Source organism: Dipodomys spectabilis, unplaced genomic scaffold (assembly GCF_019054845.1).
Source record: "Dipodomys spectabilis isolate Male_0828 unplaced genomic scaffold, ASM1905484v1 ptg000138l, whole genome shotgun sequence".
NCBI classification, from domain to species: Eukaryota; Metazoa; Chordata; class Mammalia; order Rodentia; family Heteromyidae; genus Dipodomys; species Dipodomys spectabilis.
The window spans coordinates 5,366,114-5,392,321 of record NW_024870815.1 but is presented as its reverse complement, the minus strand read 5'-3'; the positions used below and the strand labels follow the sequence as shown (position 1 = coordinate 5,392,321).

The window sequence follows — 26,208 nt, the reverse complement described above, 5'->3', positions numbered from 1 at the left end:
AGTACTGTTAGCACCCTTATCCTCCTTCCTTCAATAAGGCCTGCTTCTCACAGAAAAAATGAAAAGCAACCGATTAGAACTTGCTTTAACTTTTCTCCCACGTAAAAACCTCCTTTTCTATTATTTGTTACCTTTCCCCCTTCTTTACATGTGATTCCTTTTGGTGTAAAGTCTTCAAGACAGTAATCTTTTAAGAATATTTTATTAATGCTTTACCCTGTGTCTGTTACTGACCCTTTTCCTGACTCCAAATTTGGTATTTCTGTTTTCTCTTTTTCCATTTACTGCCACTTGGTATCTTCAAGATTTTCCACCGAACTGTTCGACCAGTGCTATCTTAGTTACCACATTTTAGTTTGGACATTGTAGTTCTTGCATTACTTGATTTCTGGGAATCTTTTAATGATAACATCTCCCTTATTATATCTGTACTGCCTTGGCATTCATGACATCTTGAAATTTCAACATACCTATAAATGATTTTTTTTTTTTTTTTACCCGCCTCATTCTTCATGATTCACCTGTGCTGCTGATGTGACTTCCCTTCCCTCACCTTGTTATGAAACTAGTTCTGTGTTCCAGGAATTCTACCATGCAGTCCACTGCTTGCCATCTTCATTGTCAATAAATGTAGCTAAGGCTTTTACAAATGTTAGTGGTTGAATTACTGCCATACCTCCCAGTATCTCCCCATCTTTTATTCTTATCTTTCCATAAATCTGTACTCTAGGAAGTATTTGCACTATACAGTCTTTTATGGTTCATCCATGATCTTTAGAATCCAGTGCAAATCCTTAGTTAATATATGTGATCTTTCACCATCTACTGCTTTTCTGTTCTTCTGGTTTCCATGGAGTCTTCAGGTCTTGTACATTCTTCAGGAAAAATGACCCTTGCACTAGAACACACACACATACATACATGTGCATGCATGCACACTTACACACACAGACACTTCCTTTTAAGATAGCCTAGAATCCTTCCTAAAGGCTTTGTGCAGAATTGCACTGTATGAGCATCTGCTGGCTACTAATACCATAGTTGGGGGATGCTCTTGCTCTGATGAGAAGATTTGTTGACATGTAAGATAGTGCATGATTTAGAGAGAGTGTTCTAGAAGACCCATGTTTGTTGCATGCTTTTAAAATGTGCTTCTGCCAAGCCTACTGTCAACGTTCCTTTAAGATGGAATGTAAAATTTTACTGTAGTAATTCTTGTTCATTTGAGTCTCTCTGCCTGTCCTGGGCTCTGACTGTACCTACCTGTGCACAGAGCTCTTATGCCTTTCTGCTTCTTTGTGTTCTTGTTGAACTCTCAGTTTTGAGCTCTAACCTTATATATGAGTTTCTCTATCCCTAGCATAGTTTTACATACAGTCAGTAGATAATAAACATTTGAAAAATGTTAAATGAGTTTAGAGAGCAGGCCTAGGACTTTGACTTAGTTAAATATTCTATGCAATCATTGGTTCAGTAATTAACTTTCGGTTGCCTTCAAAATTTGGAGTTTAGAATTTAATAGACTATATATCATTAAGAGAAGAGATACTTTTTTGATCATACTTGATAATTTATTGGGCTATATTTTTCCTTAAAAAAACCAGCTTCAGGGGCTGGGAAGGTGGCTCAGTGGTAGAGTGCTTGCCTTGCATGCCTGAGGCCCTGGGTTCGATTCCTCAGCACCACATAAGCAAAAAGAAAAAAGCCAGAAGTGGCGCTGTAGCTCAAGTGGTAGAGCTTAGCCTTGAGCTGAAGAGCTGAGGGACAGCGCCCAGGCCCAGAGTTCAGGCCCCACGACCAGACCCCCCCCAAAAAAAAAAAAAAAACCCAGCTTCATGTTCACAAACTTATGGGGATTTTGAAATTGGTGAGCAGACTTGATACAGTTCTATCTTTCCTGTTTTCCATGTAGAATAGCATTTTGGAAGTTCTTTGTTTTCTTCCATCCAGCTAGGTGTATTAGGCCTCCTAGTAGGTTGCTTTGTGTTTCCTTAAGCAGTACTGTGGATCCTCCTCTTCTGTAGTATTATCAAATGTTATGTAATGAACCATTCTAAAACATTGAGGATTCAAATAATAGTAATGATGATTTCTTTCTTGTGGTTTCTTTGTGTCAGGAATTGAGTAGTAGCTTATCTGTATGGTTTTGGCTTGGAATCTGTCATGAACTTCCATCAGGAGTCAGCTGGGCTGCAGGCATCTGAAGAGTTCCCTTGGACTGGAGCCTCTATTTCCAGATGGCTCACTCACACAGGCTCATCCAAATGAATATGCCATTTCACTGTATGTCCTTTTCTTCTCTATTGCATGCCTCCTCTGTTGAGGCTGGTAAATTGACATTTGAATGCTTACTGTTCAATATTACTGGATAGAGCTCTGTGGAAGCCAGCCTCCAAGGTCACCTCTAGTATTTATCCATGGATGTGGCTCTGTGCTCCTCCCCTGTCCCCATGGGACATAGTGTGATCACATGTGATGTGACAATGTGAAGATTCCAAGGCCAGGTCATAATGATATAATGCAGCTTCTGAATTTTCCTTTTGGATTACTCATTCTAAGGACTGTCTGTCACATGATATGAGGTCACTGAAGCAGCAATTGAAAAGGCTCACATGGAGAGGAATGGAGGCCTCCTGCCAATAGGCAGCATTAGATTGCCATCCTTGAGCAACCTTGTTAGCCAAGCTAAGCCTTCAGAAGCCTGCTGCAGCTCAAGCCAATAGAAACTTCATGAGAGGTCATTTTCTACAGTGTATTAGACTTGCAGTAGCCTCAGAAGATACTATTTTTATCAAATGATTGTTGATACCACATAGACTTACTGTTGTAAAATACTAACAGTTAATACTAAAAACAAAACAAAACAACAAAACCCCAATAGGTTGAGATGGTGATTCACTTCTGTAATTACAGCACTTAGAAGGCTGAGGCAGGTGAATCAAGAGCTTGAGGCCATCCTGGACCACATAGTGTAGAAGTTGTAGATAAATGTAGTTGTTATAACTTTGTAAAACTTTTGTTTCTGGTAACTACATTTATTATCTACCCTCATTTTTCCTTTTGTACCAGAGAATTATATAAATTATAATGATTAACTTTTCTAGATATCATTAAGTATAATATGTTTTTTCTTTCTATAGAAGTAGGGAATCTTACCATCTTACAATTTGCAATGATTTGTTCTAATTTGTCCTTTAATGGCATCTGTGATATAAATAAATGAAGGAATTAACCATTGTCAGTACTTGTTTCATTTAAGGATATCTTAAAGGGCTTGTAAGAAGGGCTTATACTTTCACATAAATACTTTTATTCCTTAGAATAACCACTCATGGTTGGTGATTTAATCAGAAATAAGAAAATTGATAATAAAAGGACTTGTCCAAAGGTAACAGCTAATTAATTTATAACTAGATTATATCCAGTTATTAATAATGAGATAAATTTACAAAATAATCTGTAGGCTTATTGTTATTTTTAGTTTTACTATAATGTGGAAACAGTATTATTTTATATTGCTTATTATAGTTGGAAGTAAACTATTATTTCTCTTCGGTTGTTTTTTGTTCTTACTGAAAAAAACAAAATTTATGGCAAAAAATGAAGTATAGAGTAGAAAATTTGAAATTTCCTCTGATTTTTATAATTTAGAGATGTTTTTAATTATATTATATCCTTCTTTCATCACCCAAAAATTTCTTTTACAATAAAGGTCTGAAGGTCATTTGTGTCTTCCTGTTCGGTATACACATTCCTTCCCAGAAGCCTTACAGAAGTTCTATCGTGGTGAGTTCAGGTAGGAATTTCTTGCAATTTAAAAAGAATTATACTTTTAATAAGCATATGCCACTAGTGCTACTAAAGCCAGAATGTCTAGACATTTGGATTACTCCTTAGTTACAACAGAAGCAATAAAATTTGATACATTAGCTGAGGCCCAAACCCATCTGCCTTACCTTCACCTAGTACAGTTGGAATAAGGTGAAGAAACCTGGACAAATGTTATTTGAGTTATGGTTTCAAACAGATTTTTCTTCAGTGAGTTACTCTCTTAACTTCGGAGTATGTCCTTAGCTGTTTAGTAGAAAGTTGCTAGTTCATATTCTGAGATCTTATAACTTTTATACACAATCCCTTATCTAGTAATTAATGAAGGAAGAATAGTAAAAATAAAAACATATCTTTTAAAAGATTTAATTCAATTTCACAGATTTCTGGGTTAAAAACCTCTTCAAACTATAAAAAGTAGTCACACTTAGCTGTCTTATATCTAACCCTCTGTTCACTCTATCCCCACTGCTTAAGAAAGCCTACATCTGTAAGTCAAATACCAGGAGTATGGTTGATAGGTATCTGTCTTATATACAAAGTCTTTTTTTTTTTTTTTGCTGGTTTTGGGGCATGGGCTCTGTCCCTGAGCCTGTCTGTGTTCAAAGCTAGCATTCTGCCACTTGAGCCAGAGCTCCACTTCTAGCTTTTTCTTAGTTTATTGGAGATAGGAATCTCCGACTTTCATGCCCAGTCTGGCTTTGAACTGTGATCCTCAGATCTCAGCCTCCTGAGTAACTAGAATTACAGGCATGAGCCACCAGCACATGGCACTTATAAAGTCTTTCTAAAGCAGTGTGGATGGGATTGTTTATTCTTTAAAATTTAAATTATTATTATTATTACTACTACTACTATTATTATTTTTGTGGTATTGAGGATGAACTCAGGTCCTCAGACTTGCCTAGCAAAGTGCTCTACCACTTGATCCTTATTCCTTTTTGCTTTTGTTATTTTTGAGGTAGAGTCTCTCTTTATGCCTAGGCTGGCCTTGAACTATGGTCTCCTGATTTCTGCCTCCCAAGTTACAGGTATGATTCACTGTTTTCAGATCATCATAAATGGAGAAAGTAGAGGCAAAAGGTGAGATATAGCTGGGCCAATATGAAAGCCGAATTTAGCTACTTTTTATAGCTTGAGGAGGCCTTTGCCAGATATTTGTGAAAGTATATTACATCATTTTAAGGATTTAGTTTTATTTTGATACATAGTAATTATGCTTATACAGTGTTGCATTTCAGAACATGTATACAATGTATAATGATCATTTCAGGAAATTTAATGTGTTTATCGTCTCAGACATTTATCTGGTTTTTGCACTTGGAAATGTTAAAAAAAATCTTCTATTTTGGAACATTCATTAAATCTTGATCAGTATGGTTATCTTACTGTACTGTAGAACATTACATGTTTTTCTTCCTTTGTAGTTGGATCTCCAAAATTTTGACTTTTCTTTAATCACTTTACTGCCAGTATCTTCAGTTTCACCTCAGAAGTTTGTCATTTTTAGAAATGACTAACATGATCACTAAGTAAGATTATATTTTTGCATATCTGTTTCATGAGTTTTTGATTTATTGATATTACTTTTAAACCTACATATAACTTCTTTTTATTTACTTTTATAAAAAATACCATTTAGATATTTAGGTATAATAAAATGTTTTTTTCTTAATATCTTTATTAATTTTAAAGGCACCATCTTTATAAAATATTGTGGAGATTTTTGTTTATTGCACTCACCTTAACAAGATCGTATTTTCATGATACTTTTTGTATAATATTTTTTTGGTGAGTAAAACATAAGCTTAGCTCTAGCTCAGTATCTTGGACTACAAAGGGTTATGGATGAAAAGTTTAGCTTATATTCAAGTGTCTTTGGAAGTTTTGTACAAACACGGGATATATCCATTATAGCTGAAAGAGGAAGAAATATCCCAATCTGTCTTTAGCAAGAACCTGTGGATTTAAAGTTTTTCTGATATAATTATTTGTAGAACAACTAGCTTTGTAATATGTGCTTTTTATTTGATGAAGTTATGATAATGTATTATCTTTAGTGTATTCTGTTTTGACATTACCTTCTTTTCCTTCACTTTTCTAAGGTGGTTGTGGAGGCAGCGTATCAGGTTATACCTTGAAGGGACTGGCATAAACCCTGTACCTGTGGACCTTCATGAACAGCAACTAAGTTTGAATCAGCATAGTAGAGCCTTCAACATCGAAAGAGTTGATGATGAAAGTAGGTGGACTGGGAATTAGAACTAGTTGAGGGTAATATTTAACTTCTAGTGTCTTTGACCTCTGATTTTTTGAGGCAGTAATTAATAGTTAATTTATTTTTGATGCCACTAACAACACTTAAGAATGCGTAGTATACCGCTTTTTTTTTTTGTAAAATTTGGTAGAATTCAAAGTAAGAAATACTGCATATGTTTTCTAGGATGGATTTTGAAAATAGTTAATTAGCTAGGGATTATAAAGGCCTGACAGGGTAGTTAATGGTCAGAATTCTTGATTTTAATCTTTGAAATGTCAAAAAACAAACATTGGGTATTGGTAGCTCCCAGCTATAATCCTAGCTACTCATGAGTAAGTACTGAAGATCATGGTTCAAAACTAGCCTGGGCAGGAAAGTCTGCAACACTCCATCTTTATTCTCCAATTAACCAGTAAAATATCAGACTGGAGGTGTGGCTCAAGCGGTAGATCTCCAGCCATGAGCAAGAAATCTGAACCAGAGCTGGAAGCCTTGAGTTCAATCCATAATACTGGCACCTTCCTTCTCTCTAAGAACCGCCCCCCGCCTCCCTGCAAAATAAAACCAGAAAAAAAAAGCAGTAAAGATAATATGATATAATCTTGAAGATCTGATAATAGTACATTTCATATACTTATATTGAGTTATAATTTCTGATTAAACTTTGTGAGATTTTTTTTTTAGTTTTTGTTGTGAAATTTTGTATACTGGTCCTAAGATGTGTTTAAAGTGTTTTGGGGATAATATTAGCAAATGGCAGTTTGTAGCTTCTTTTAAGATGAATTAATCAGCTATAATCTAATTTATGGGTTATTAACTAATCCTATTTTACCACTTTTTCTAGTAAGTCTCAGACTCTCATGGTGCAAAAATTTTCCATGAATGGTATTTGTGGACTATAAAAGATTTTATTTTTTCCTGATGCTTCATTTTTCTGAGTAAACTTATCAGGAAAAGCTCTTTTACATGCCTGCTTTTTATCTCTGCGGTGGTATGGTACCTGATGCTGACATCCATTTTTCCAGGACTTTTTTAAATGATGATTTATAGTTTTATATAGAATATATCAAGTATATCTGTATATCATGTTTTAAAGATTCTCTTCCACTTAAAAGTAATTTAAAAAGATAAAACTAAAGAATTACATATACATATTAATTTCAGTTGTTTTTGGAAATAAATGTTTTGTTAATTTAAAAAATCATAGCTGGAAATTTTATTTTCTCTTACACTTGAAAGGACTTACTACTACCTTGAAAAGATGATGAATTGCCAGGAATAGTGGTGCCTATAATCCCAGCATGTGGTAGGCTGAACAGGAGGATCCAGAGTTCAAGCCAGCTTGGGTTGCATAGCAAGACTTTGTGTCAAAAAAAACCCCATATTGTATCAATATTATATAATTTTAGAAAGCAGAGATTGTTATATAGAGTATAGTCATAAATATATTGATATGGTCATAAAAGAAACAAAAGATGTATTCTTAATCTTGGCACTATATGCAAGATGTTCAGTCTGATTAATGGTAGTTCTAGAAAAAAAATGTTCAAATTAAAGCAAAATAAGAATATTTCTCAAAATTTAGGCAATGAACTGAATTAATGTTTAGTGTAATTAGTGGTAGCAGGTTTCAAAACAAAGTATGTTTTGATGAAACACAGAGAAGGGAGTGGAAGGACCAGGTTCTGGAACCAGAATAGTTCGGATCATAATAACAACACTGAACATTATTACTGTTACAATTATTATATTGCTATTATTGTTGCTATAAATAATTGCATAGTGTTTTACCATTTTTTGTGTTTACCTTTTTTTTTCTTTTTGTTAGAAGGTTATCAAACCAATTCACTTCTTCTTACTAGGTTTTATAGCTTCATTTTCTTAGGAAAAATTTACAGACATTCAAGGTACAGTAGACCTATTGTATCCATTGGTATAAGGTTTTAGAGAGCCCACCACTGAGGGCACTGTGAATGCTCAGGATGCAGAGTTTAAATAAAACTGATAATCCAGGACTGACTGAGAGCCTTCCTGCATAATTGGAGCTGTATGTGTTAAGGATGTTGTTTTGTTTTTGTTCCTGAGTGTGCTTGATCAGAACTGCATGTAATAAGTCTACAAGTAAGCTATGACAACTTACATTTTCTATTTAAATTTTCTTCAAGTTGGCAGGAAACATTTCCTAGGAAGCTTCCAAAAATGGGTTCAAAATTCAAACTATAAATACATATCATAAACTACTGAAGTTCTTTTTCTTGCTTTAACTTTCAACTTAGAATAAAGAAGAAAGAAGAAAAAAATTATTAAAAACTTTTCAATTTATAAAATGGATGGAACAAGTGAAATCACATCTCTTACATAATGTAACTTATACTTACCTAGGTTGTATTTATGTACATGTTACAATGAAGAATTCATTTGTGTTCTCAGTGTCCCTATAAAGGGAAGGGGGGTTTATTTTTATTTTTTTAATTAAAAAATTATTTTAATTATCTCACTGTTCATGGGATGTTCAAGCAGCCCAGGTTTCTTCTAAATAGTGGCTCCTATCATATTTTAAGGCCTTTGAGTCTTAGGTTGATCTTTCTACCTTACTGGGAGAAAAATACAGAGCATGGAGGGTCCTAAAGCTGTAGTAGGAGCCAGGTCTTTTCATTACTTTTCATTACCAGTCACATGACCTGAAAATGCCTAGCAATATGAAGATGTGCAAGAATTTTATAATGTAGCAGTCTCTTTTACTGGTGTAAGTGTTCTGTGTCTAAAATTACAAATAATAGTTGTGTAATCCATTCTCTTGAATAGAAAACTATTAATTTATATCGAATGTATGATTTCATATTCTATTAGATGAAACAAGTTATAAATTGACAGTTTTGTGATTAGATAATTAGTATGAAAGCAGAGGATTGAGTTGATTAATGAGATTTAAAGTAGATCTTTTCCTCATATATAAATAGGATCCTGCTGATCCTATTTTAAAGTTATTTTACATTCATGTTCTATTACCATAACTATCATCATTAACATATCATCATCATTTTATGTCTGTATTCTACAAATGCACAACAACATGTGGTAATTGGCCTTTGGTGTTTAGCATATTTTCATTCAATGTGATGATCTTCAGATCTGCCCATTTTCATTCATGGAATATATGTTAATTTTTCTTTGTGACTGAGTAATTGGTATATACAGTACCATATTTTCTTTATCCATCATTCTTCAGTTGTTGGCTGTACTGTGACTGATTCTACAGTGAAGCTGTTGTGAACACAGCTGCATTAAACATAGGTGTCACTGATTTGTTCTCTTTTGGATATATGTGTGAGGGTGGTATGCTGAAGTCATTAGGTGAGATGACTTTTAGTTTTTTTTGAGTAGCCACCATACTGATTTCCATAGAAGCTGTAATGATTTTTATTCCCACTGACATACAAGGATTCCTTTTCCCAACTCCCTCATCAGCATTTGTTATTGTTTTGATGATGACCATTTTGACAGGGATGAGATGGAATCATTGTGCAGTTTTGATTTACATTTCCTTTATGGATAAGGATGTTGAACATTTCTTGATGTACTTGTTAGCCTTTTCATTCTTTTTCTGAAACTGTTCAGTTTGTTCATTTATTAGGTTATTTGTTTTTTTCAGTTTGATGTTTTTGTATATGCCAGTATTGGGGCTTGAGCTCAGGGCCTTGTACTCCTTTTTTTTTTTTTTTTTTCAGTCATGGGCTTGAACTTTGGGCCTGAGCGCTGTCCTCAGCTCTTCAGCTCAAGGCTAGCTCTCTACCACTTGAGCTATAGCCATTTCCTGTTTTCTGGTGGTTTATTGGAGATAAGAGTTTCATGGACTTTCCTGCCCGGGCTGGCTTTGAACTGCCATCCTCAGATCTCAGCTTCCTGAATCTCTAGGATTACAGGCGTGAGCCATCAGCCATCAGCACCCGGCTATGGGCCTTGTACTCTTGCTTGGCTTTTTTACTCGTGGTTGGGACTGTATCACTTGAGCCACACTTCTACTTCATTTTGAGCTGTTTGTATATGATGGGAATTAATCCTTCATCTATTATAGCACTGGTAAGGATTTTCTCCAATTCTGTGAGTTGTTTTTTGGTTCTGATAATGGTTTCTTTTGATGTGCAAAAATACAACTCCAAATATATCAAAAGATCTTAATGTAAGGACTATAGTCTTCAAAATATTGTAGGAAATCATAGGAATATTATGTATTCTGTTTAACCACAATAGTAAAAAAAAAATCTCAGAACATATGCAGATACTGGGAAGAAATAACACTCTTGAATAATTAGTAGGCCAATGAAAAAATAAGGGGGGAATCTACCCATCAATCCTGGCATGGAGAGTATATATTCATAAGGGTATGAATATGCTGCCTGTCCCAAGTGAGATGGACTTTTAAATATTGATGTAGGAAAAGTTGTGGAAGAAGCAGACAAGTGAACTTCCATGTAATATTTGCTTACTGGAGACATTTGAATGCAATACATCAGCTACTGGTGCCATTGAGGAATGGGGAGAATGGAAATCCTTATGTTATTCCTGGCCTTAGTAAAAATGATTTTAACTCATCAAGGAAAAGTACTTATACTGTATATATATCTTATAGATTATAAAAAGAAAAGGTTGCATATGTTATAAATATTGAAGGGAAATGTGACCATTTCTATCACACTATTATGGCTAAAACATTATAAACTCTCTATTGAGAAAAAAATCTTAATCCTTCAACGTATCTAAGTTGGTTCCTAACATGAGCCATGCAAGTCATTTGCTGCCTAATACCAGGATTGTACTTTTTCAGAAGCAACTGACCAGGTCCACTTTTGAATCTTTCCCAGAGAAACTAAGTTGATAGTGATAAGGATATTGTGAATTGTTTACATTTGTTGTATCACTCTTGAAAAAATTGGTTTCAAAAAGAATTAAGTTTTATTTTGTAAAGATTCAAGTGTCATGGGATAAGGCTAGGTGACTTTTAAGGCTATATTGTTGGCATGTTAAGGGATATTTGTATGTTAACTATATTAAGGAATATGATTAAAAATAAAAGCTTTAATGTCAAATAAGTTTTTATTGTAATATTTCCAAAATTCAAGGAGCTGTCTTGGATTTCCCCCTCCCCTATTACTGCAGGGTCTGAGGCTTCAGGACCCCAACTTTTGCCCGTGAGAGCACTAAATGAAGTCTTCATTGGGGAGAGTCTATCATCCAGGTACTTTTTTTTTTAAAGTCTACAAGTCTTGTGTATGGGATTTAGTATTCTTAAGTATATATTCTTAATGTATAATTAGCAGATATTATTTAATGCAATATTTTCTAAGCTAGCATACATGCTAATACTTATTAAGGGAAAAGAATGTTCTGTAATAAAAACACTTTGTGAAACCCTACGATTTTTTTTTTCTTAAGGGAGTTTGATGTCAGGTCCTTATGCTTGCTTGGCTGGCATTCTACCATTTGAGCCACACAAAAAAGCCTTTTGCTGGTTTTTGGGGATGGAGTCTAGTGAACTCTTCTGCCCTGGCTGGCCTCATACCACAGCCCTTCAGATCTCAGCCTCTTGAGTAGCTAAGATTGCAAGCATGAGTTAGTGCTATACCTGACTTGGAAAACTGTTTGTGATTTAATTACTAGGTATGAAATGACTAAAATAAGGTAAAGTTAGTTTAATTCTTTGTAGTGCTTTAGAACCTCTACTTTACATTATAATTAAAGTAGAGGTAGAAGCTCGGAGTTAAGTTTTATGTCCCACTTTCCTGCTACTACTAGAACTCTGTAGCTCTTTGTAAACCATGTAGATGATTCCCTAGGTTTTTGAATTTGTGAAACTTTTAATAATTCTGTTTGTTGCATCTGTTTCTGTTTCTGTTTCTTTTTTTCTTTTTGTCAGTTGTAGGGCTTGAACTTAGGGCCTGGGTGCTGTCCCTGAGCTCTTTTGCTCAAGGCTAGTGCTCTACCACTTAGAGCCACAGCATCACTTCCAGTTTTCGGGTGGATTATTGGAGATAAGAGTCTCACAGACTTTCTTGCCCAGGCTGGCTTTGAATCACAATCCTCAGGACTCAGCCTCTTGAGTAGCTAGGATTACAGGTGTGTGTAACCAATGCCTGGCTTTTTTATAAGGACTTTGTATGAGAAAAAGTTGTCATAATTGAAAGATAATTCACATTTTAACTACCAGCTAATAGTAAACAAATATGTAATATTAAATTCATTCAGTAAAATATATTGTGTGCCTATTATATACAAATGTGAATCCCTAGAAATGCAAAGATGAGTAAGATACACATTTTGGAGAGGAATACATAATTTAAACGGGTTAAAACTAAATGTTCCTCAAAGAAGTAAAATCTTTAAAGGCAACTCATACATACATTACTGTTGAAAAATATATTTAACATAGTAAGGCTTCTTTGCTATATGTAAACATTTTTGTTTTATTGCATATCAAGTTTGAAGCAATAATTGGTTCTATTAAGTATTAGAAGAGGAGAAAATGTAACCAATTAGAGACAGAGTCTAATAATTACTGCCAGTGACATAAGACAGACAAGAGAGCAACAACTTTAAATGAGTTTGGAGAAAGTTCATTAAAGAGATGACAAAAGTAAATTCCCTTTGAGTTCATGTTTATCCTAGGCAAGCCGTTTTATGGTTTCTTTTACTCTGTTTACCTATCACAAGGGTGGTATTGTGACTGCTGAGAGCTTCTACTATCATTGCTTTATACTTTGTATGTACTAAAAGATTAAATAACTCATAAAAAGAGGAAAACTAGGATAGATTTTGGGGAGCCATTGAGGTCCCAGAGATTGATACCTGATACTGCTTCCTTTTTTGTTCTTTGATGTCTCACAGTGTGTCTTTACCAAGATATGGCCAGCAATAGGTTGGCTTCTGGTGCTATTGAATATAACTATGTGGGAAGTAGTCAGTTATTTTTTAAAGACATTATGATATAAGATCCTAGGCAGAAAGGAAAGAGAACATTTATTGGTGCCTGTGTATCTCAGGTTATTGCAAATGAGTAAGCCTGTGAGAAAAGTAGTGAAATGATTGGTGTTTGGAAGGTTCAGATAACTTCCCCAGGTCATCTGATTTGGTTGCACCAGAACTGTATAAAGCTTATCATTTCTGATTCTAAACTGTATAGTGAGGCTTCACTATGCTCCAAAAACTTAAGTGCTTTCCTCAAAAAAATATGAAGCGCAGCAATACTAGTCCTCACTTACAATGTTCTTAGATTTAAGAACATTTTTAAAAGCCCATTTTTTTCTTTTCTCTTATTCTAACCTAGAATGTCTTATTCTTGGGCTGTAGCAGTGGACAATTTAAGAAGAAGTATACCCACTCTAAAGGGACTGTGAGTTTTATTGCTGCCTTAAAAAATAATTTCCCCAAATAAAATTCTGTAAATTGACTAATCTCAATAAACCTGCATGTGAGATTAACACTAAATTTTCTCATAGTTTTGGGCTCAATATCTCTCACTTGATTATACTTTTCTTCTTTTCTACTCTGTTTTCTCCTTACCCCCACAACTTTAATCTATTTTTTTGCTTGATTTTGGCAGAGTAGTAACCATTTCTGTGTCTGTATATGATAGGTTCTCCGCATGCATTTCCCAGGAAGCTATTAGTAAGCTGTGAAATAGATTAAATGTGAATATCAGGCAGGCTATCTTTTATTTTTGTAAGAATGTGAATAGGAGTTTATCATGTAAAAATCCTTGACAAATTAAGAGCTTTCAAGAGAAAAATGGGCCAGAATAAAAGGATAAATTATCCACAAACTGTTAAGGTTTACAAGCATGTTAAGTAATTATCATTGTTTTGAAAACCTGTATTTTAATAAAATTTTACTGTTACCTTTTATATGCTGGATAAAAAAATCCAGTGTTGATCAATGACACCATTTTACAAAGAAGGTAAAGTAACAATTAACAAAGTAGATTTACATATTTCAGACTTCTTTGAATAGTTTATTACAAGCATTGAGTTAAAGAATAATATCTTTTTTTGCTAGTGTCAGAAAATCCATTTGATTTCATGTTTGTGAAGTATTCTTTACAACTTTATAGCTATTAATATCAATTCAAAAGATTAGTTTATCACTTAAAAAAAGAGTTTAGAAGAAACTATTAGTTACAAAGAATTATAGATTTAGATATATGAAGGACTACCCACCATAAAACTAATCTAATTATGTTATTTCTCCTTTTGAATTCTGAAATGAAGCTGAAGTAGAGAATAGTCAAGGATATACAAGTTAACATTTGAAATACTCCAGTACAGATAGAAAGGAACATATAGATCAAAAAAGGCATGCAGAAACATGAATGTATATTTCTTCCTTTTTCACTTAATCAGCATTAGAATAGCACCATGATATGTGTGCCTACTAAGTTAGATATTTCTTGGTCAAGTTGACTTACTTAGATTTAATCTGCTGCAAAAAGACTTTTATTTACTATGAACCATAAGCTTAGCAAATAAGAGTTTTATATTCTCAATTATAGGGCATCCTACTATGAAATTTCACTTGATGATGGACCATGGGAAAAACAGAAGAGTTCAGGGCTCAATTTGTGTACTGGCACAGGATCAAAGGCCTGGTGAGTTACTTGGGTTGGTGCTTATTAAAGTTTGTGAAGTAGTTTAAATAACAGTCTATTTGATACCTAATACTCATGCATGCATCCACACTCTGATGTTACATTGGCGGCTTAGGTTCTGCCTCAGTCAACATTATTTCATCATTATTGAACCAATTGCACTAGATTTATGAAGAAATAAAAGGAAAGAAGTGTCTTGGAGGATTATATACTTTAAAATTTAAGAATATTTTTAAGTGGGGTACTGGCGGCTCATGCCTGTAATCCTAGCTACTCAAGAGAATGAGATCTGAGGATCTTGGTTTGAAGCCATCCTGGGCAGACAAATCCAAAAGACTCTTATTTCCAATTAATCAGCAGAAAGCAGAAGTAGAGCTGTGATTTAAGTTGTAGAGCTTCAACTTTGAGCAAGCAAGTCCCAAAAAAGAAAGAAAGAAAGAAAGGCAGACAGGGATATTTTAAATAGTAACGAAATAAAAAGTATAAGGTACCATACAAAAAAGAGATTAGATGTTTGCATGTTAAATGTCCACATGGAGACAAGCAGGCATCCTGTGTACAATACCTTGTAGCCTCCCTGAACGTAAACGTAATCTCTTCTGATTCACAGGACAGACATCTAATGCAGATGCCTACCAGATGGATCTGCAGTTGTCTTTTTTCCTGAGTGCTCACTCATTCTAAAGTTACCTACTAAGTAGGATATTAACAGCATATCATATTCAAACATTTGAAACTCAATTTACTGTATTTTTGTTTGTTTTTTGTGTTCCCTAAACTGTTTAACACTGCCACTGTTTACTCGAAGTTTTAGAGGGAAAACACAATTGTTCAAAACCTTGTTCTTACCTTTCAATCATCACGTTTCATTTTCCTTCCATATAACTCAGTCCCTCAACTCTGTGCATTGTTCTCAATTCCTTGTCCATCTTTCTGAGTTTCTACTGCTATTGCTTTGGTCCAGGCCCTAAATATTTAGAATTTTTTTGTGCCTCACTTTTTATTCTGGTTGTCATCCATTTGTCATGCCAATGGAGTAATACTTCTTAAAGTATATATAAATCTGACAATGTCTGTCCTCTGCCTTAAAACTTTCATTGACCGCTGACTGTGATCGTTTAGCTTTGTCTACCATGCAAAGCCCTGTAACTATGGCTGTGGGTATCTTACTGGCATTATGCCTTCCCTACCCTTACCCTACCCATCAGCACTCTAGCAACACCACTGGCTACTTACAATTCTAAGCACATCCCTGGTCTCTCCTAGCTTTTTGTTTGTTTTTTTTTTTTCAATGTAACTTCTTCCTGCATTGAATGTCTGAACACTTTATACTTTCTACCCACTAAACTGAACAGTTTTCAAATGTTGTTTTCTTTAGAAAGTCATTAACATTCAGTTTTTTCATAAACACAATAAACTAACCCTCCTTTTGTCTTTCCTCAGAACATTTTTCCTTATATTATTATAGCACACATCCTGTTATTAACTATCAATATGCAGATACCTACTAGTTTTGAGCAACTTGAAGTTATGACTAGTGTATATTTTTCAAGCTTAATTTTTGGTGTGCAGAACATAATACCTAATATCTATCCACTAATATGTTTTTCTTAAATGAGTACGTGCTCACACAAAAATAGCAAAAACTTTGCTATGGACGTATTTTTATTTGCATATGTTGGTCCACACCTATAATTTCAGCATTTTAGAGGCTGAGGCAGGAAGATGACAAGTTCAAGACCAGACTGGACTATGTATCAAAACCCTGAATTCAGAAAAACAAAAATCCCCAAACTGATATTGACTGTGTTCATTTACTTTTATTTCCTCCCTTTTCAGCATGGCTTCTTTAGGTTTTTACAGTAGAAAAAATTTAACTTCTAGGAGCAGACAAAGCAGTGTACTGACTCCCATGTACTCATTACCCGCAGCAGTGGTTATTGAACCAGGCCCTTCTTGTTTCTTCTTTGTACTAATCTTACCTCTCAGTTTATGGAGCAAAACCTTGTTTCACAGTGGCAGAAGATAGAAATAATGAGACAGTTCAGAGACACTTGCTATGTGGTGAAACCCCATATTCTGTTACTGTGGAACAATTTTTAGAAATGTGAAGACGGGATTTGTCTAAGCACATTTTTCCCTGGCCACAGGTTGGGCTTTATTTTCTAGTACCTCTTATGTTAGAACCATGTGATTGAATTCTAGCTGAAGGGATGCGAATGGAATGGTGGTCACCCCTTCCAAGACTGGCTCACGAGTCTCCCATGGGTACTCTCCATGGTCTTTCATCCTGCAGCTTGATGCAGATGAGCACAGCAGCCTTACAAGCTCTGTTTAAGACAGAAGGCCTATAAGATGGGAGGAGCCTAACTCTCTGAACATGTAACATGGAGGAGAGCCACCTCCCAGTGAGGAGTGCCCACTGTGAACTTTATGAGAACAAAACACATTCTGTGTTTTTGTTTTTTAAACCTTTTCTTAGGATAACTGAAATACTAGAAAAGAATCTAGAGTTTGATAATGTTCGTAGGTAGTTGAATGAGGTATCAGACATCTACATTTTTCACCTTCAAGGAAACTTTTTTTAATTTAAAGAAATGTATATATTAAAAAGGCAGTGAAAAGTGGTGTTCCTTTCATTTCCTATCTGTAGTATTAATGTGTTTTTGTTTTTAGGTTAACATTTTGGTTATATATTATATATCACCATAATATAATTACATATGTGATATATAGTTATATAGTGATATATCTATATAGTTATATACACATAGTGTATAATAGCCATATATAATATGTATAATAGTTATATTTATAATATATAATAAACATTTATAATGGTTAGATACATAGTATATATAGTTATATTTTATTTATTTATTTATTTATTCATTCATTTATTGCCAGTCCTGGGGCTTGAACTCCGGCCCTCTATGCTATCCCTGAGCCTCTTTTACTCAAGGCTAGCATTCTATCTCTTGAGCTATAGTGCCACTTCTGGCTTTTTCTGAGAGGTTTACTGGAGATAAGTGTCTCATGGATTTTCCTTCCTGAGCTGTCTTTGAACCTGGAGCCTCAGATCTTAGCCTCCTGAGTAGCTAGGATTACAGGTGTGAGCCACCCATGCCCAGCTATATTTTAATTACCAGCCTGCTATGGCTACATTTGAATTGTTCTGAAGTTACCAGCAGTGCTTCCATAAAGGTTCTTGTTTATATCTTTGTATATTTTATGTGGAAGTGGTATGTTTTAAGATAAATTGCTAGGTTGAGAATATATTCATTTTAATATTTGCTAGTATATGATTGTTTTCCAAGTATAGTTTCTAGATTCATAACAGTATAGGAGGTTGTGCTTTGCCCTTACTCATGCCACTGTGTTATTAATCAGATTACAGTATTTATTTGTAGCTGTCTTAATTTCTTACTTTCTATTTATCTGTTTAGATTATTTTTCATTTTTAGCATGTTTTTAGAATTAAAACAAGAACAAATTGTGTATGTGTTTTTTTTTTTTAGGTCTTTCAATATCAATAGGGTTGCAACTCAGGCTGTGGAAGATGTTTTAAATATTGGTGAGTAATATATAATGTATAGTTGTTATTGTATATTAACTTATACAAAGCAAAATATTTAATGGAGATATTTCTCCCTTTTCTCTTTAATAGCAAAGCGACAAGGAAATCTGAATCTTCCATTGAACAAAGAATTGGTAGAGAAAGGTTAGTGACTAATGATATTAATTATTAACAGTTTAATTTATTTCTATATTAATTTGACAATTATAGTTGTTTAGCAAATAATTTTTTTGGACATATACATGTTCTTGATACTGTATGTTTTGAACTGTAAGCAATATAAAGAGCAAAGCTGAAGTCATACTGTGAATTTTGATATGGATTATAATCCATCCATAACTTTAAACATTTCCGTAGAAATAGGACTGTGTTGCAAAAATCGCTATTTTGCAAAGAAGATAAGAAAGGCATGCCATTGTAGTATGTCTCTGCTTACCTGGGGTTTCACTTTTATCATTTTAGCTTTCTAAGATATTCTTCTTTTAATTTGAGATGAAGGTTATATTAATCTTGGATTATTAGTATTAGCATTACATTGTATCAAAAAGGAAAATTAGGCCCATGCAATAATCAGTTCTTTATTATATAAATTCACTTAAAAAACATAACCATAGGAAATGGTTAAGTTTCCAGGCATAGTGACTGATACCTACCATTCTAGTTACTTAGGACGCTGAGACTGAAAAGATCACGGTTTGAGGCCAGCCCAGACAAATAATTCATGACACTCTCCCTCATCTCAACAGAAAAAGCTGGCCACATACATGCTTGCTATCCTTGCTATGTAGGAAGCATAGAGGAAAACTGCAATACAGGCTGGTGCAGGCAAGAAAAGTGAGACCCTATCTCAAAAATAACCAGAGCAACAAGGGCTAGTAGCTTAAGTGGTAAAGGGCCTGCTTAGGGAACTAGACATCCTGAGTTCAAACTCCAGTACTGTCAATTAAAAAAGGAAAAAGAAAAAGGTTTAAGATGGTAGATATGCTATTACACCAAGGTGATTATTGTCTAATATATGATGATTAAAATATTACTTTGTACTTCATAAACATGTGTATATATGTATATATATATCAATTAAAAAGGCAAACATGATACATATAAGGTAACTGATACATATAATGTTAGATATGTTAAAAGGATATACTGATTGGGAACTGGAGGCATGCTTAACTGGTAGAGCACCAGCCTTGAATGAAACAGCTAAGGGAGGGGCTGGGAAGGTGGCTCAGTAGAGCGCTTGCCTTGCATGCATGAGGCCCTGGGTTCCATTCCTCAGCTCAACATAAACAAAAAGAAAAAAGCCGGAAGTGGCGCTATGGCTCGAGTGGTAGAGTGCTGAAATGCTCAGGGACAGCACCCAAGCCCAGAATTCAGGCCCCACGACCGACCAAAAAAAACAAAAAAAAGAAAAAGCTAAGGGATAATGCAAGGCTCTGAGTTCCTGCGTTCCTGTGCCAGTCCTGGCACTAAAAAGAAATAATAATAATAATAAAGAATAGTGATTGACTTTTACAAATGTATCAAATCTGCTTTATATAATCAACTCTTAGTATCATACAAATAGGCTTATATCTTAAGAAACATACAGTAATGAATATACTGTCTTGATGCTTTGGCTATTTTCAGAAGCAATAGTGCAAGCCAATGGCATAATTACTATTATAGACATTTCTAGAAAAAAACTCCTTTGAAGTTGTCTTTCAGAGCTAGCATATTTTTTTATAAAATACCCCAAGGAGGCAAAGTTTCATATTTGCAAATAAGTTAGATTTTTTAAAAAGACAACTTTATGATGGTACAAAAGTGATATGCTTCTGGTAAGATTTTGACTGTCTTTTTTCTGGGCTAATGACATCACAGTGCTCTCTCACGACCCGGGCAGTACGTAAGCCACAGGTTAAGCCAGCCACAGGTTAAAACCATAAACACAGATACTCTCTTGTATTCTGTGTTGCTATAATGTTTAGTAACTTAGGTGAATTAGGAACATTTTCAGCTTACAATATTTTCAACTTGTCATGAGTTCATAAAACAGAGCATCTATAATTCAAATGATACTTTGTAATATGGCAGATTATCTGAGACTTGTTATTAAAAACATGTGATGCTCAACTAAACCTTTGAATTTCTTTGTACAATTGTCATTTTTTAAAAATTTAATTTTTAATATTTTTCATCATTCATCCATCTCTTCATTCATTGGTATGGTTTAAACTCAGGGCCATGCTTGCTAGATCAGTACTCTACCACCTGAGCTAATTTTCCCAGGCCATCCTTGGACTGCAATCTACTTTCTTAGCCTCATATATGGGTAGTAAGTATCACAGTTCACATACCACCACATCCAACTTGTTGATTGAGATGAGGTCTTGCTATATTTTTATTAGTGCTGGCCTTAAAACTGTAATCATTCCAGGCTCTGCCACCAACTACCTGGAATTACAGGTACAGCCACTGTTCCTGCCGCTTATTTTTAAAGAGAACATACCTCATTTTGTTTACTATGCTGGGCTCAAACTTTTAGGCTCATGTCATTTTTTTCTGCCTTAGGCTGAATAGCTGGACTACAGGCACATGTCCTGTCCAGCTTACACAATTGTCTTTAACTAATTTTTGTTAAAGATAATTTGTATGTCAAAGTTCATGCCTGTTGGTTGAGAGAAGATTTCTAAATATCTTGAGTAATGATGGACTCAAGAGATAAAGCATTTTACCTGACACTGTTTGAGACTTCATTTGCATTAAGACTATTTGTGAACACTTCCATGATACTCTGGAAAGCACTTGACACTGTGGCAGCTCTAGTTCTGTTTTTGTTTGTCTAACTTGCTCTTGTAGTTTTTAATGACCATCTTCATAATAAGCTCCCTTGACCCCTTTTCCTAACTGTACTTTGCTCTATTGTGGGTGATGTATGCTTTTGTGGGCTAATAGTGGAACCTGATACTCATTTGTAAGACTTTTTTTTAATGGACTATGTATGGAGAGTTCCAGGAAACCCGCTCTCAAGCAGATCTTTGCAACAGATTGCTTTTATGATGGAGGTAGCAGTTAGTCTTTAATTTGTATTTCTGAGATATTGAATGTACCAATATTACTATTTTTTCCTTACAGTAACAAATGAATATAATGAATCACTGCTCTACAGTCCAGAAGAACCAAAAATACTTTTCAGTATTCGAGAACCAATAGCAAACAGAGTTTTCTCAAGTAGTCGTCAGCGTTGTTTCTCTTCCAAGTAAGCATCTGGGACTAACTTGTCACTGCTTTTAATTTCTTTCACTCAGTATAAGCCACACTTGTTAGCTTATTCAGCTCTGGATTTCGTGATAGGGTCTCACTCTGTAGTCTAGCTGTGAACACTCTGTAGTCTAGCTGGCTACACTCTGTGTAGCCAGGCTGGTCTTGAATTTGGGATCCTCCTGCCTCAACTTCCTGAATGCTGGGATTACAGATATGTCCTACTAGTCAAGCTTTTTTTTTTTTTTTTTTAAATTTTCAATCTAAAAAACAGACACATTTTTACTATGTAGCTTTACTGCTGTTGAGGTGAATTTTCTATGCAGCGTAGGCTGGCATGTGGAACTCATAGCCCTCCTGCCTCAGCGTACTGAGTGCTGGAACATATTTGGTTTAAGAGTACTTATTTAGTTTCACTAGATGCATTTTTTTTTCTTCTGGTCTTAGGGCTTGAAATCTTGGGCCTGGGCCCCTGTCCCTGAGCTTCTTTGTGCTGAAGGCTAGTGCTCTTCCACTTGAGCCATAGTGCCACTTGCGGCTTTTCTTTTGAGTAGATTGAGTCTCACGGACATTCCTGCCCAGGCTGTCTTTGAACTGTAATCCTCAGATCTCAGCTTCCTGACTAGGATTACAGGCGTGAACTACCAGCACCTGGCTTAGATGCATTCATTTAAACTGAATCTGGTTGCAACAGTAGGACCTGTGACAGTAAGAACAGATTAATTACTGTTAAAGCAAATTATTGATTAGAAAGCAAATTCTTTGTCATAAATGTAGACTAAATGCAGGATGTTCATATGACAAATTCTTTGTCATAAATGTAGACTAAATGCAGGATGTTCATATGACAAATTCTTTGTCATAAATGTAGACTAAATGCAGGATGTTCATATGAAAGCTAAGTTAGAGTAGGGTTTACTTCTCTCAGCTTTTCCCTGAAAGCAGCCTGTTCTCCCTCTAAGTGAATTAATTTGCTTCAGCTTTTGCTTTGAAAATGACTTCTTATTTAAAGGCTGGCCAACTTTCCAAACTAAGAAGAAAATTTACAAAATAATGAGAACATTTCCTGTATCTTGTAGCAAAGAATAATTTACTTATTAAATGCTATCTGTAGGATTGATTTTTTTTAAAAAAAATAAGTATACATTTGATTTTTTTCCAGTTAAGACACTAAAAAGAGACCTATCTAAAATTTACTTGAGTTTTAATTAATTAATAAATGTATACTAAGACTACAAAGACTCCTTCTAAGACACGTATATCTTACATTTAAACTTTTGCTAATAAGTGAAATAGAAAGGCTTCATGGTTGGGTGGTTGAAAAGACGTTTTTTTAAAAAAACAAAACAAAACATGTTTAAAACAGGAACAACAGAAGATTGGTAGAATCAAGAACGTCCAGTAATAAAAAAAATGTTAAGACAACAAAAAGACAAGATACAAAGCAAGAAAGATGCTGTGAGAGATAGTTGAGATAAGCGAGGTTGGATGAAATCTGTAATGCTTATAGTATCCCCAAGTATTTGAGTATGGGTATCATGCCAGAAGGGTAAAATTTGACATGTAAATGCATATGATAGGTCACAATCAATATGTAGGTACAGAGGAAATACTCTATGAAGTTACTTTCAGGCTATATATCTAATGATATATAGCATATTAATTTTGGGTTTAGATTGTTCCATCCCCCACAATACCTTATTACTTATATGTAAATATTCTAAAATCTGACGTCTAAGACATTACTGATACCAAGCATTTTGGAGGGATTCTTGTATATAAAAATTCCTGCAAGCCAGTTGTAGTGGTGCACACCTATAATTTAGGCACTCAAAGAGGCTGAGGTAAGAGGAATGAAAGATGAATGTCAGCCTGGACTACATAGTGAGATGCTAATTAAAAAATAAAATCTTTCAAGTCAATAAAAAGACAATCGACATAATAAAAGCCAAAAGTCTTAGACACTTTACGAAAGGGGATATATAATAGGCCATCTGGGGAATGAAAATAAAGACTGTAACTGTATTATCCTATATACCTTCTTGCAAAGCTAAACCCTATTTGTATGAAGTTTAAGAGTAGATACAGTTATTCTAAGATGTTAAAAATTAGTATGGCAGGTGTGCTTCAGAAGGAGCAAGCAGGAGCAATCACTCAGAACAGTTTGTTGAACTTACATTGATACTTTGTGCTTACTCTATACATACCTAATCCTTAAGTAAAAACTTGACATGAAAATAACCCTTTGATCAGTACTTGGCATACTTATAATGGTAAAAAAAACCAACAATTACATGAAAATAGCCTTTGAATTCTATCATGTCTCTACTTGTTCACTGACAATATATGATTGGATGATGATAGCCTGGATATTTAAATTTTGAGTCTTTAAGAACACATCCATATTATTTAGTCACTAATTCATAACAAAAAGCAACTTGGCTATTAAAGCCATTAAATGATCTAATTTTTTAGATACTAACATTTGGGGTGAAAACTGCTGATATTTAATGAGACATTTTCCTCTGCTTAGGGTTTGTGTTCGTTCTCGTTGTTGGGATGCCTGCATGGTTGTGGATGGAGGAACTTCTTTTGAGTTCAATGATGGAGCAATTGCTTCCATGATGATCAACAAAGAAGATGAGCTTCGAACTGTACTTCTAGAACAGTGAAAGATTTCCTCAAGTGACAAACTTGGATTATTGGAAACTGATTTTTACTGCAGAAATAGTCGTGAGGCCAGTCATTAAGCCTACATTATTTTATTATTGAGACTGGTTGCCCTCTGGGCTCACAGCGATGAAGAAGGTGGGATTTTCATTACTCTTTTGTTGGATTCTGATAGATGAAAGATGTTCATTGTGTGAGAACATGGGATGGACTAAATGGAGTGGAATTGATGTCAGAGAAATTCTGTATTATTTGTAATTGGTAACCAAGAATATTGATATCTTTAAATTTTGAGAGGTGAGTTTAAATAAAGGATTAAATGTTTAGGACTTGAGATTTAACTATAAGAGTGTTTTTGTCTTCCTAGACAGTGGAATGGGACATACCTATCATTTGATTAGTGCATTATTTTTTATAATACCTAAAAGTAAAGTTTTTAAAGTTTTTGATTATCATGACAAGTTTTGATAAATTCTGACATTGACCTAATTAAAGTAGGAAAATGTTTTTGTATGTGCTAAAATTTTCTAATACCAGGACATAATGATGACTATTGATTAAAACATTTTAATCATTTTTGAAATTATTTATAGATGAAGACTTTGATTCTGGCTAATTTCAATAACGCTGTATGAAATACAGTCAAATCATGATGCTTTTATAAATGTATTATCCCTTAGCTATTTTAGAACAATTTTTTGAGAAATTACTTGAGTTAAGAGGCCCCTTCCATCTTTGCAACTGTAACATTGATTTAGGTACTAAAAGGATGAATTGATGAAATGTTTTCTATTAGGAATGTGGTAAAATCTTTAAGAAGTATTCTCACTACTATTAGGAGTACTGTCAAAAAGAATGGATTCTTAGGGAATGCATGAAACATTAATTTTGGAATTGATTTATTCAGTAATGTAGTTCTCATATTCCAAAATTTGCACAGTAGCTTTATAGGATAAAATGTCATGGCTTGTCTTTTTTTCTTTTTCCATTATGAGAACTTTGATTTTGGAGGATATTATTTTTATTTAATTCTTGACTTACAATAAGTAAATAGAGTTTTCAGGAAAAGTTTCTATTTCTGAGTAATGAAATGGTATTTTTATGCCATTTATTCAGTTTATTCACTTGCTGATGAGTGTTTTAGTTTTCATGACAAGTATTTATTGAACACTCACCCTGTGCCATACATCACTGTGTCAGGTGCTCGGTACACCAATGAATGACACTATCCTAATAGAATGTGAGCCAAAGAGCTCAGAAATCAAATTTTGTGATGCTAGGATGCTTAGTCAAATTGAGTGTTCTTAGTTTTTTTTATCATTAACATGTTTCTCTTACCACTATTTAAAAAATATTAATTTGAAAAGGTATTCTAGATTTTGATGGATATCTGGAAGAATGTTTTTCTTAAGTACTTGCATAGACCCTTAAAGCAAATAATTTACATGATGCATGAAATGAAAATAAAAATTAGTGTTTTCCTAGGGCTGGATCTAATTTCTGCTGTAGTTTTTGAAAAATAATACATGTAAGATTGCCCAGAAGAATCTTACAAGTATTAACATTAGACAGAACAAATAATTTTTTATACATTAGATGGAAATAAAAATTAGTGTTTCTTCCGGGGTTGGATTTAATTTGTAGCTTGATTTAGAAAAAATGATGTATAATATCATTTTGTGAAAAAGTTAAATTACACACTATCCCAGTATCTCAAGGAAATCTGTCCATATGCTACCATAGATCTGTTAATATGTAAGTTATTAATAGGTAGCTTGCTGTGTGAAATTGGTTATAAGCCATATTCTTAAAGGTATTACAAATACTTACGCTCTATTTGTGACATAACTTCTGCTCCCTGGTATAGATTTGTTTGTAAGAGATGAGACAAAAAGGATGTTACAATAGCAAAAATGTCTTTTATGGATGAGTTAACCTTTCAATGACAACTGTGAATAAAATTAAACAATTGCTTTTTTTAACTACATATTT

The 26,208-nt window shown here is 34.2% G+C and overlaps 1 protein-coding gene and 1 long non-coding RNA gene across 3 annotated transcripts in view; one reads left to right on the top strand and one right to left on the bottom strand.

Moving 5' to 3' along the window:
• Nadk2 (NAD kinase 2, mitochondrial) overlaps positions 1-26,208 on the top strand; it is a 41,134-nt gene extending 14,926 nt beyond the window's left edge. Inside the window, exons 5-13 of one of the 2 annotated variants that reach the window (XM_042690618.1) lie at positions 3,713-3,796; positions 5,934-6,070; positions 11,246-11,324; positions 13,410-13,475; positions 14,631-14,726; positions 18,245-18,300; positions 18,394-18,447; positions 21,421-21,544; positions 24,080-26,208. In XM_042690618.1, the coding sequence (XP_042546552.1) occupies positions 3,713-3,796; positions 5,934-6,070; positions 11,246-11,324; positions 13,410-13,475; positions 14,631-14,726; positions 18,245-18,300; positions 18,394-18,447; positions 21,421-21,544; positions 24,080-24,218 (835 nt within the window). In that variant the 3' untranslated portion in view covers positions 24,219-26,208. The remainder of the gene's footprint in view (positions 1-3,712; positions 3,797-5,933; positions 6,071-11,245; positions 11,325-13,409; positions 13,476-14,630; positions 14,727-18,244; positions 18,301-18,393; positions 18,448-21,420; positions 21,545-24,079) is intronic. The other variant, XM_042690619.1, reaches the window with a different exon arrangement.
• Positions 459-24,941, bottom strand: LOC122117011. Its single transcript, XR_006149055.1, has 4 exons — positions 24,857-24,941; positions 14,447-14,460; positions 13,277-13,280; positions 459-470 (listed from the first exon to the last, which is right to left on the bottom strand). It is a non-coding gene; the product is annotated as an uncharacterized LOC122117011 (long non-coding RNA).